At 36.9% G+C, this 12613-nt stretch overlaps 1 protein-coding gene across 5 annotated transcripts in view; it reads left to right on the top strand.

The window, feature by feature from the left end:
* Window positions 1–12172, top strand: part of LOC137003631 (NACHT, LRR and PYD domains-containing protein 1 homolog) — a 32691-nt gene extending 20519 nt beyond the window's left edge. For all 5 annotated transcript variants that reach the window (XM_067363842.1, XM_067363843.1, XM_067363841.1 and 2 more), the window contains 8 exons: window positions 205–282; window positions 386–460; window positions 598–689; window positions 9262–9439; window positions 9533–9688; window positions 10477–10566; window positions 10756–10866; window positions 10958–12172. In XM_067363842.1, the coding sequence (XP_067219943.1) occupies window positions 205–282; window positions 386–460; window positions 598–689; window positions 9262–9439; window positions 9533–9688; window positions 10477–10566; window positions 10756–10866; window positions 10958–12155 (1978 nt within the window). In that variant the 3' untranslated portion in view covers window positions 12156–12172. The remainder of the gene's footprint in view (window positions 1–204; window positions 283–385; window positions 461–597; window positions 690–9261; window positions 9440–9532; window positions 9689–10476; window positions 10567–10755; window positions 10867–10957) is intronic.
* The last annotated feature ends 441 nt before the right edge of the window (window positions 12173–12613 follow it).

The following is a 12613-nucleotide window of genomic DNA, read 5'->3' on the forward strand; positions in this document are numbered from 1 at the left end:
TTGCAAGAATATGTTTTGCCTTTCCTTGACATTTTTAGAGTCATTAAATCAGAAAATTTGCCAAAATGTTTGAAACCAAATAGATTTCTCCTCTTCTTTATCTTGGACATGCTTATTTGACATTGACCCATTTATCATATTTATGTCATCTTGGCTTAAATGTTTTTATATTAATTTCTAAATTAATTTTGTTTTTGACTCAAGGTTGTCAGTGAAAAACCTTCCAGAAGTTGGAGATTTGATCCAGATTGTTGGTGAATCAAAACTCTTGAAAAAACTAAAGTAATTTTAACAAACATCCTAATTCCAATAAAGCCGTTTGAACTAATAAATTATTGAATTTAAGTGAATTGTTGAAAAGTTATCTGGTTCTATGACTTGGTAGAGTTCAAGAGGATGAATACAGTGCTGAGAATCCCAGATGGACGCTTGATCTGTCAGTCACGCCAGGAGAAATCTTGTAAGAAAATATTGCACATAAAATATAATCTTTCTTATCAAGAATAATTCATAGCATAAGTATATATTCTTATATAGAAAAATGTATGTTGTAGAAAACATTAAATAAATGTTCCTCTGTGTTTTTCTTTGATTCAGGTTGACTTTGAGCTCCTCAGAGAAGAACAGAACCTTTTCACAGACTGAGATGCATTTTCACAGTTCTGTCATGACAACTCTCGGAGTGTTTGGTATGGTAATGGGCATGACAATGTAGATATTTTTGGTCTTGGCGGAATAGATCTGCTACGCTGCTGCTGCTTAATTGCTGCTGCTGCTGATTATTGCTGCTACTGCTGCAGAGCAAGTACGGGACTTGCTACTGCTAATACATACACGACCCGCTGCTGTGAGCAAGTAAGACATGCTGCTGCTGTACGATATAGCGTACATGAATAACCCCCCAACAGAGCAGGTGACATGATATTGGACAATACAAGCCGGTGTATTGTATGTCAGAGATCCCCCATCAAAGCAGAAGGCAAGATGATGATTCACCCTAACCCCCCAGCAGATCTGCCGCCCAAACATATGTACTGCTGCTGCTCCGAAGAGCCATAGGAACCGTGTGTATACTATCTATGTGTGCCCGGCCCATTTTTTGCCACGACAGTGGGCTGTAAGGCTTGGCTCTAGTGGTCTATTAGACTATGTGTGCCTGGGCTACCACGCCGAATGGCTTAGCTCTAGTGGCCTATGTCTATGTGTGTCTGAGCCAAAAGGCTAAAACATACCAATTAGAACGCGCATTATGTGTGCTTTAACAAATGGTAAAACATTGCAGGCTAATAGAGATGAGAAACCCTCCACGACCAACTGAGCAAATAATAGTATAATGACGTAGCATCGTTTGAAAATGTCATTGGACCCTGTGTACTCCTAAAAGTAAACTCATTTGGATGAACGGAAAATTAGGACTTCAACATGCCTCAGCTGACCCAGCCCGAACACGTAGGTACATGAAAAATCAGCCTTAAAGAGTTGAGTTGAGCAATACTATGAAACATTTAGATTTACAGTCATAATATGAATGAGATTAATAAAACTCAATATTTTTAATTAATATTCTATCTTGTCTAAGTTGCATTCTAATGCATTTCTATTATATCTTTGTCCCATATAAAATGGTTATTGCAACCAGTTGATGCAATTTGACAGTGAATCCCATAACATAATTTCTCAGCGTGCAACCGACTGTCGGTCCTCTATGGGATCAGATTCCCGCCAATAGTATTGCGGTCACGGATCAAAAAATAATACCACATGTATAACACGTGTAAAAATATATAGCACAAACTTAAAAAAAAATAATGCAAAATGATCGGAATGGCAAAGAACATGGTCACGGATCAAAATATAATAAACGTAAATCAAAAAATTAAAAGCACATTTAAAAAACATAACAAGCATGAATCAAAACTTTAAACACATTAAAAATGATATTGCACAAATCTTAAACTTGTGTTTATGCGTTCTTAAAAGTTGTTTTCCTTGCTTTTATTACTCTTTTCTTTCTGCTCTCTTTACATTTTCTGCTTATATTTTACTCTTTTGTGCGCTTGTGCAGTTTTTCTCTTTGCTCTTCTTTCTACGTTCTGCTCTTGCTTTTCCAAATGTTGCAGTTCGAGTTTCATGTAAATTAGGCTGGGCTTAAGCGCCACCATTGGTCCACTAGTTCTAGATTGACAGCTCCTCCTCTAGCCAATCAATCGAAGGGAGGGAGATGACATCACTTCAATGCGACCCATACTGATGCTCACACTCATACAGGAGAAGATAACAGTTTAATCTGAAACTTTACAAGGACTTTCAATCTGTAAAGTTATCTGAACTATGGACAAATAATTCCTCTTTTTGAGATACTCTTTTTATTGTGCAGTCTACTTATGATTGTTAATCTTTATGTTCATAATATATGGTATTTGGTGTTAAAATATTACTTGGCTCATGGTGCTAATATGCTAAGGCTACTGTAGCTAATATATTTCTTAATTGTTGTTAAACGATCATAGGTAAATTAATTCTAAGACTGAATGTATCATCTCTGCATTGACTACGATAGTGTTACAGAGAAGATAGTTACAGAAACCAGGTGGATTTGATATGCAGTGATTTATTCACACATTTATTGTGTTTAATTACATAACTACATAATTGCACAATACTATAAGATTAATGTTTTAAATAAAAACAAAATTACAGATACAGATATGTAGGTGGCGAAAAGTTCATTCAAACTTCTCGTTCAAATCAGGAATTCATTAATGAAACACTGCTGTGTTGCTCAGAGACGAGCGAAGCTGTTCTGCTGTGACTTTGTTTGATACTCCTTTCATTAAAATAGTGCAAAAACACATTCAAAATTAACTTATAGCTATATTGATTTATACAACAGCTCAATAAACATTTGCAATTGCTCTAATATTGGGGAAAACACTGATGTACGGTGTTCATATTAGGACTTCCTCACACCTCAGTCATACACCGAAAAGGCGTCATGCCTCAGACTAAAAGGCTTCAATCATCGGACAAAACGGCATCGCGCCTCAGACTTAAAGGCTTCAGGTCTCAGGAAAAACGACGTCAGGTGTCAGGTCTCGTACAATTAGGCATCGAACTAAACAGCCTCAGACCAAAAGGCTTCAGACTAAAAGGCATCATTTTTTTTTTTTTTTTTTTTTGTATAGCCTAACTTTCTGTTGGCTTTTATCCCATCATATGTCGTCCTTCAGTTGTCTTTTTCTTTACTGTTACTATTCCCAAATTAATTTAAGGTGTGTATGTGTGCATGTTAATTATGTAGAATCTATCTGTTGATGGTATTCATGTGAATAAGAAAAGAAAAGAACAGAAAAGAACATGCCGATTTTCACATTGGTCTGCAGAAAAACAGCAACGGGCTGAATGAAAATGTGACTCTTCCAAAGATAGTGGTATTCTGTTTTTATTGTAATCTTTTATGCATTCCATTTTTATTTTTATGTATTTGTTTCCTTTTTATGTAAAGCACTTTGAATTACCATTGTGTATGAAATGTGCTAAATAAATAAAATCGCCTTGCCTAATCGATTCTCTGACAGTAGGTGCCGCTGGAACAGCAGAAATAAAGCCGTTTCCTTGGTAACCTACGTACACAAAGCAGCTTAACTTATAACTACGCATTCAAATAGCTCAAAATATTTTTTTTTTTTACCTGTCTTATAAAAATGAAATAAAACAAAATGGTTATTGTAGTTAACCATGGTAACCACAAATTAACCATGGTTTTGTTATACTATAGTTTAAGGTATTTGTAGTAAAATTATTGTTATACAAATAGCCTATCAATCCAAAAAAAAAAAAAAAAAATCATAGTTAACACACTTTTAACCATGGTTAATTGTCATATGTGTTCGCAATGCAAGCTAGTTGCAATGTGTTATTTTGCTAACTTTTTATAGCCTACATGCAAATAAAACTAGTGAATAATACAAATTTACAAAATAATCTCAGTGGGATATGTTTTATACAACTCAGTGTAATATTTAACTGAAAACTGCGTGCACGTGACATCACATTGAGGCGGGGCAATTCGCTTCTTTCTAAGTCCGTTTCGTCTGATGCCTTTGAGTTTGATGCCTTTTAGTCTGAGGCCGTTTCGTCTGAAGCCTTTTGGTCTGAGGCTGTTTAGTTCGATGCCTAATTGTATGAGACCTGACACCTGACGTTGTTTTTCCTGAGACCTGAAGCCTTTCAGTCTGAGGCGCGATGCCGTTTTGTCCGATGACTGAAGCCTTTTAGTCTGAGGCATGACGCCTTTTCGTTGTATGACTGAGGCGTGAGGAAGTCCTAATATGAACACCGTACTGATGTGAAGGCTATTGCTTAACTTTATAATTTTATAATCTCAGTGTTAAAATGTGATCAAATTCATAAACCAACACCCGTGTCAATGACATACTGTACATGGAAGACAAAATCTATAAATCTGTTTACAGGAAAACAATACATGACAAAATATGCACAGTTTACTATTACGAGCAACATACGATGATCTAAACCAGTGGTTCCCAAACTTTTCAGAGTGGAGTACCCCCTGAGACACTTACCATCCTTCTGCGTACCCCCTCTCTTCCACTTAGATTGTAAATTTTCCATTAAGGGACAATATTTGCCCCCTAAATTGACTTTCTAGTGCAGTTTTTGATCTTTATGAATACCTTTACAACAATAATAATGTTTTAAATTAAAAAATGTTCAATAGAGAAATATGCAATGCTAAAAACGTGAAAAGTGATTATTTTAAATACTAAAACCGCCAGTAGATGGCGGTAAGTCACTGTCTTAATGTCTGAGTCATCGAGTCATTCATTCAAAGAAGCAAGTGGCTGTATTTATGAATGAATCATGACTTTCACGAACAATTCATTCAAAGTTGCAGATTCGTTCTCGAAGCACTGCTGTGTTGTAATCCTGCTGTTGTTTTCGTTGCAAAATAGAGCAAATACTGACAATACTGTGAAGAATAACACTTAATATTACCCCTTTGTTTGTTGAACTGTTGTGTGGATATTTGGATTTGCTTTCTTGCTCATATAATATTATCAACATTAAAAACAAGAACTCACAAAAGGTAGGCTATGTTTTGTATCAAGAGTTTGAATCTTAAATTGATATTTAAGCCCGTTTTGTGCCAGGCTATTGTTCTTCGTGCTAGTAAGTGCTAAATCTGCAGGTACAGAATGGCAGTATGTTGCGCGTTTTGCTCAGGCTGCAGACTCCCCACGCAACCTATACTGTAGGCTATATGCACCCATATGTGCGCTGCATGTGGAAATGGACTCTGTCAGATTTGACCGCAAAAGATATGGTATTTTGATTGGATGTCATATGGCATATTGTACCTGTTAGAAAATACATGATCAGTTTTAATGTTATTTTAATGTAGAGAAGAATTAAATGAATGGCAAAATTCTGCATTTTGTTCGCGTAATGTTACCCCCTCTGTCACCTCACGTACCCCAGTTTGGGAACTACTGATCTAAACAATTGCCATGGCATATCTTACTTTAAATGTAATTCACGAGCAAATATATTAGCCTAGTAAGGTAGGTTTCATATGTTATATTCTCTTGTGCAAAAGACAGGAATAAAAGAGACAACAAGCAAGCATATTATTATTAATATTATTGTATGAATACTAAAAATATCTAACAGTAACATAACAGGTATAGACGAGCCAGGCACACATAAGAGTGATGTTGTGAGGCTGCTGCATGGTGGACGCTGCGTTTCACGGTGCCAAGTCCAGTTGTAGGTGCATTAAAGATTAACAATGATAGATCGTCAGACAGGCACAACTGTGACAGGTTGTCGTTAGGATGGTAAATTTAACAATAAAAGATTGTCCAGGTAGAAGTAGCCTATATACCGGTGACAGGTCGAGTTGCAGGTACATATGTATGAAGGTACATATGTACATATGTTATAATGTATATATATACATTATAACAGTGTCCTGCAACAGAAAGAGTTTACCACAGCTCGGAAATTGCCACCTGTGATGGTTATCTTCTCCTGTATGAGTGTGAGCATCAGTATGGGTCGCATTGAAGTGATGTCATCTCCCTCCCTTCGATTGATTGGCTAGAGGAGGAGCTGTCAATCTAGAACTAGTGGACCAATGGTGGCGCTTAAGCCCAGCCTAATTTACATGAAACTCGAACTGCAACATTTGGAAAAGCAAGAGCAGAACGTAGAAAGAAGAGCAAAGAGAAAAACTGCACAAGCGCACAAAAGAGTAAAATATAAGCAGAAAATGTAAAGAGAGCAGAAAGAAAAGAGTAATAAAAGCAAGGAAAACAACTTTTAAGAACGCATAAACACAAGTTTAAGATTTGTGCAATATCATTTTTAATGTGTTTAAAGTTTTGATTCATGCTTGTTATTTTTTTAAATGTGCTTTTGATTTTTCGATTTACGCTTATTATATTTTGATCCGTGACCATGTTCTTTGCCATTCCGATCATTTTGCATTATTTTTTTAAGTTTGTGCTATATATTTTTACATGTGTTTTTAAATTTGTGATTCACGTTTATTATTTTTTGATCCGTGACTGCAATACAATTGGCGGGAATCTGACCCCATAGTCCTCACATATTAACACAAATGAAACGTATGGCTGCGAGCGTGTAAAACGTTCACTTCTCTCAGTAGCGAACTCAAGTTCGGCTACGTCAATGGCTGACCACCACACTGCAAAGTGTCTTTTATTTACGCTCCTGTTAATGAATACCTCGGCATTTTAAGCAAAGAGAGATTCCTGACAGTCATGCAGCCACCGCTCAGATCAACAAAGCGCGTCCATAATTCGGCTACACTTCCAGCCGCTGCAACACGCCGCATAGAAAACGCCTAATGTTATCCAGAGCGCAACACGTTTATACTATACAGATTATAACACAAAATACACATTAAGCATATTGAGGCGCTCTTGCTTCGATGGTGAACTGCCTTGGCACGCTCTAGTGTAATCAGAAATGATAAATATCATTATATGTGAAATCCATTAATTAAATGACTTACCGACCTTGCAAAATCGCTGTTCGTCCTGTAGTATGAAAAGTATATGCCCAATAAAATCCGAATACGCTGCTCATGTACTTAGTATGTAAATACGATGAAAACATTGTTTGCATTTTAATCATGATATTCACATTGCATGATCACTCATTAGCCGACACAAACTCATCTCACTCAATAGCAACAGGTTACTTTAGCCCTGCACGCACCGCAACGTCTGCTGCGTTCTGTTATGTTGTTGATATCCGCTCCATTGCTATCTGAATTGTTATCCATACTGCTGCTGCTGCTGTACAAAATACTTGCTGTAGCTCCGTTAGAATGTGATACAAGGCGAAACCTGTTTCCGTTTAAGTTCAGCAAGCTTGTCTCTGTATCGTTATACACATGCATACGCGCTAACTGCTAAAATGCTTAGTAATTCTCTCAAAGCATTAAACAGACTGTTGATATGACATAGAATTGGTAAAGCAGACTACGCAAAATGCAGTGATATATGGTGCGTTCAAGTCTTCCTGGGAAGTTCGTATTTACGAGGTGGGAAATCGTGTGTACGACGGTAGGTGCGTTCAAGTCACTTTCGTCGGAGTATGATGGCGGTGTGCCTTCTCTAAATTAATTACACAAAATAACAACACTTCTGCTTCTAGAAAATGTAGAGCAAAGAATGTGCATTAGTTGTATGTTGCTTTTTTATGTTTTTTAATTAATGTATGAAGCTGTTGTAAACTTTATTGTTGCATATTACATTTTTATATTGTGATGCTATTGTATTTTTTTGCTGGGAATCAGCTTACTTTGTTGTAAATAGAAAAGCCTGACAATTCAATGCTAAATACCTGTAATATTGTGGTATTTCGCCATGTTTCTGACTGACACGCCCCCAACTCGTACAGATCGGAGCTTAAAGAAAATTACGAGCTTCCCACTGGTATTTACGACATTGTGGTGGCATTCATGTCAGTTCTGCTCGTAAATACGATCTTTCCGACATGACTTGAACGCACCAATAGTGTAAAACCCATGTACTTATCTTAGATGATTCTGAAGCACGCTGCTCATTGGCTACTAAAACAGGAGGAACCAATCATCTGTGACCTATAGATAATGATGTGATAATAGAGTGCCCCAGGGATGACGCGTTTTTGAAGGCCAACCCGGAAGTTAGCAGCGCACGGGTTCCCTCGACTGAAAGCCTATTCATTTTTCCCATAGACTTTTGGAAAATCGCAGAAAATAAGCTCTGTGTTTAACAAAGGGGTTATGACACTTTCACGTTTTGTCTATCAAGATAATATTTACAAGTTAACACAACATTTATAGATTTTGAAGCCTAAATAAAGTCGTCAGATATAAAAGGCTAACAGTAGGCTATAAACGGACTACAGCACACCATGGTCGCGGATCAACGTCGTCACCACCAAGCGTCCTCAAACTTTATTTAGAAAACAACTCTATTTAAAAACATGCTCACTGATTATATATGCGCTGTGTATGAATACTTATCCACTTTTTCATGAGAAATGCTGTCCAAATGTCCTTTGTCATGATGATGTCTTAAGTCCCCGCCAAAGGAAGTAGTCCCTTTTAGCAATTTGTTAACAACCGCCGATTTTAAGACACAGTAAAAGTTTAAAAAATTCACAAGTGGGTTATAACTGGTGTGTTTTATGTCATAGATCAAAACGTGAAAGTATTTAGAGGCTTTGTTTACCACAGACCTTATTTCAGGCGATTTAGCAAAAACACATTAAAAAAAACCCATAGACTTTACGGCGTTGGAACTGGAAGTCCTAAAATGCTAACTCGCTTTCGGGTTTTGCCTACAAAAACGCGTCATCCCTGGGGCACTCTATTAGCAGGTGTGTTAAAGGACCTATTAGCCAGCGCCATCTAGAGTTTCATGCCAGAACTTTGTATTTATCGAAACCGCAAATCTAGTAAAGTTTTTAATTGTAATATTTTAATTAAAAAAATACACATTTATAATACTATACTTTGTGTTATATTACTTGGCAGTAAATAACAAAAAACTTATTACCATAACATTGCTGTGAGGGTGTTTACAACTGCTGAGGGAGTGATGGTCAATATTTTTCCCTCTGATGTAAAGTTGTGGAAACATTATCATAGATTTTTCTTTTAGAGCAAATGCAAATACAAAAATTACATTTGCTGTCATCTCCCTTTTACTGCTATAGAACTTTACCCAACCATGATGACTTCCACTTCTGAGAACCCCGGAAGTGTGAAAAGGGTCCATGCGTCATTTCCAGCAATCTTAAATATCAGTCTTGCATGTTCACACTCAGAAATATCCAGCACTGACTGGACAATCTTCTTACAGAGAATCAGCAATGCAGGAAAATTAGCACAAGAGTAAGATGAGAATTTTTTTACAATTACACTGATGATCTTATCAGTAGCTTTAATGTTATTCATACATGTAATGGTCACATGCAATTTTTGCAGCTCTTCAGCTCTTGAGGATCATGTCAGTTTGCTGCTGTCTTCATTTTACTCAGTGGGTTTGAAGAAGTTGGATCTGAAGGTGTTCAGTCTGAATGAGAGCTGGGCTTCTGGGATCATTTCCCTCGTCCAGACCTGCACCAGTCTACAGGAGATCAGGTAAGAGCATTTGCTGTTATCTATGAAATTGATTTCTGTCATGTCCTCTGATGTGGCACCACACATTGGATTATTGGATGTTATTGGATGCTTAATGGGTTATTTCACCCCAAAATGAAAATTCTGTCATTAATTACTCACCCTCATGTCGTTCCACACCTGCAAGTCTTTTGTTCATCTTCGGAACACAAATTAAGATATTTTTGATGAAATCCAAGAGGTATGTGACTCCTCCATTGACAGCAATTTAACCACGACTTTCAAGGTCCAGAAAGCTACTAAAGACTTCATTAAACAAGTTGGTGTGACTACAGCGGTTCAACCTTACTGTTATGAAGCAACAAGAATATTTTTTGTGTGCAAAAACAAAATAAAAATAACGATTTTATTAAACAACAATCCTCCTGATGCAGGAGCCAGCCAATACTGACAGGGTAGAGAAGATATTGTTTAATGAAGTCATTATTTTTTTGTTTTTGTGCAGAAAAAGTATTCTCATCGCTTCATAACATTAAGGTTGAACCCCTGCAGTCACGTCAACCTTTAGTTTTGGTCTGTTCCTCGCACACAAAGCTATTGTATATCTTCAGATGATTTGCAATATAGAGGCCAAAATATGGACCAATTTTTATGATGATTTTATGGAACTTATGGAACATATTCAAGAAGCGCTGACAATTATTTTCTTCAGAATGTGTCATTTTGTTAAAGAATTGAAAGTTTTGCTATGAAAGCAGTGCAAAAAATTAATAGCCTATTATGATGTTTATGTAACATTAATATTGTAGTGTCAGTGTCACTGGATTGCTGCTGAAAGAGGGACTTGAGTTACTGCAAAAATCACTGACTGATCCACACTGCATTGTGACCATTGAAGGGTATGTGTGCTCAATGTGCTTTTTTAGTCTAATGCCTAGATGCATTTTAACTAGATTAAAACCACAAAACAAATTATAAATTACTTAGTGATCATCATAAGAATTAAAAATCTACATAGCTTTTATCAATCACCATATTGGTTATAGTATGCATACATTTTTAATCTGGTTTTCTCCATGTTTATCAAGGAGGAAGTGCTGTAAACCCACTGATCAATGCACAGAAGAGGACTGGAGTCAGAGCTGCAATAAGAAAGTGGAGATTCTTTTTGAACCAAAGGGTTTGGAAAAGCTGGAAGAGTGAGATCATTTTAATTTATAAAAGTTTTCAATATGCTTCTCATTTATATATTTATCATCTCATTTCATCATTATCATCTCTGCTCTCTAGGCTGAACATCTCTGACTCTGAACAGTCTGGACTGGATCTTCACTGTCAGTCTTGTGTTCACATTGTTGATAGTGATCAGTGGGTTCAGGTGGAGCCGTCAGTCTGTACAGATGAAGGAGGGTCAAAGTTCAGGATCAGCACTCAGGCGGGTCGATTCGAGTGCAGCAGGACCAGAATGCGATGGGTCTGTTCTGGTGACGTCACTCTCCAGTACTGTGCAGTGGATGGACGTTTCCTCAGTGCAGAGCTGAAGAGGCTTCAGTGTGAGATAATTGGTCCAGTGATTGATGTGAGCGTGATCTCAGGGAAACTGGAGGAGGCTCATCTACCTCATTACGCCTGTTTAGCAGAGTCTGACCCCTCTCTCAAAGATGCTGTAAAGGTCCTCAGTTTTGAAAATGAAGGAATAACCTTAGAATCAGTGGAGTTGACTCGTTTTCATGCCAGAATACTCCAACCAGATTTTTCTCCTAAAACAGTACTTATGAAACTAGGGATTCCAGTGAAAGTTCACTGTGATCTACTTATCTTTATGACAAAAAAGAACCCCATCATTCTCCATGTGTATTTTTTCCCATCTGATTCTGTTTTTGCAAAAAGAATTAAAACAGAGGAAAAGCTAAGTCATCAAATCAAGTGTTCAAGACCAGAAACCCCACTGCAGATGATGAAACAACACAGTCTTGAGGTTCCTGGTGCTTGTATCCAGCCCAAAGAGATCAAGCTAAGAGGTGACATCGAGCCTAACTTCTTTCAGGTCAAACAAACTCTGGTCGATGACATCAATATGACTCTCACCCGAGTGGATGATCAGAAATCTGTATGGACTGCAACAATTTGGAAAGAATTGACCAACATCAATCTAAAAGCAGAGTCAAGTTGTTTTCAAAATGTACATAAGACACCACAAGTGCCTGTCAACTTTGATAAAGCTCAATTTTTTGATAAAAACTGGTGCGATCTTATAAAATGCGTTAAGAATGTGAACGCCATTGCAGATAAACTGCTTCAGAGGCAAATCATTCAGGATGAAATATATTCTGAAATCACACATCCCAGTTCAACCAGTGAGGAAAGCATGAGAAGGATCTGCAGCGTAGTGCGTAAAGGCAGTGTCACGGTGAAGGAAATCTTAATCTCTGTTCTTCTGGAAGAAAATCCCAACCTTTTAAATCATCTGCCTTTATCTGACTCTTAATCTTTTTTGCTAATAACTGTACATGTATTTTACATGATTTGTGAAATGACATGAAAACTACAGGTGACCAATGCACTTGAGAAATCACTCTACTACAGCTTTTAGAGAAAAGTATGTCAAATCATGTTCGTTGTTGGAATGAAAGAAAATGCAAATGGTCTGCTTGCCTGTAAAAATAGAGAAAACAAAAAGTCACCTAGACAGCTGCAATATATTTTCTTGTCTGATAATACCATTGAATAAGGTGAATGAATGCAAAAAAAAAAGTTTCTGTACAGGTTTTATTTCTATACAGTTGTGTTGTAAATTAATCTCATTGTTTCATACTTTGACATTTTAGGTACATATTTAGTTTAACCACTTCTTTAATAAACTAAATGTGACTACAAAAAAGTAATTCAGTGATATCTGTGCCATAATTACACATCTCATACTAACTGGAAGGTAACTAGTGGTAG

This window comes from Chanodichthys erythropterus, chromosome 16, assembly GCF_024489055.1.
Source record: "Chanodichthys erythropterus isolate Z2021 chromosome 16, ASM2448905v1, whole genome shotgun sequence".
NCBI lineage: Eukaryota > Metazoa > Chordata > Actinopteri > Cypriniformes > Xenocyprididae > Chanodichthys > Chanodichthys erythropterus.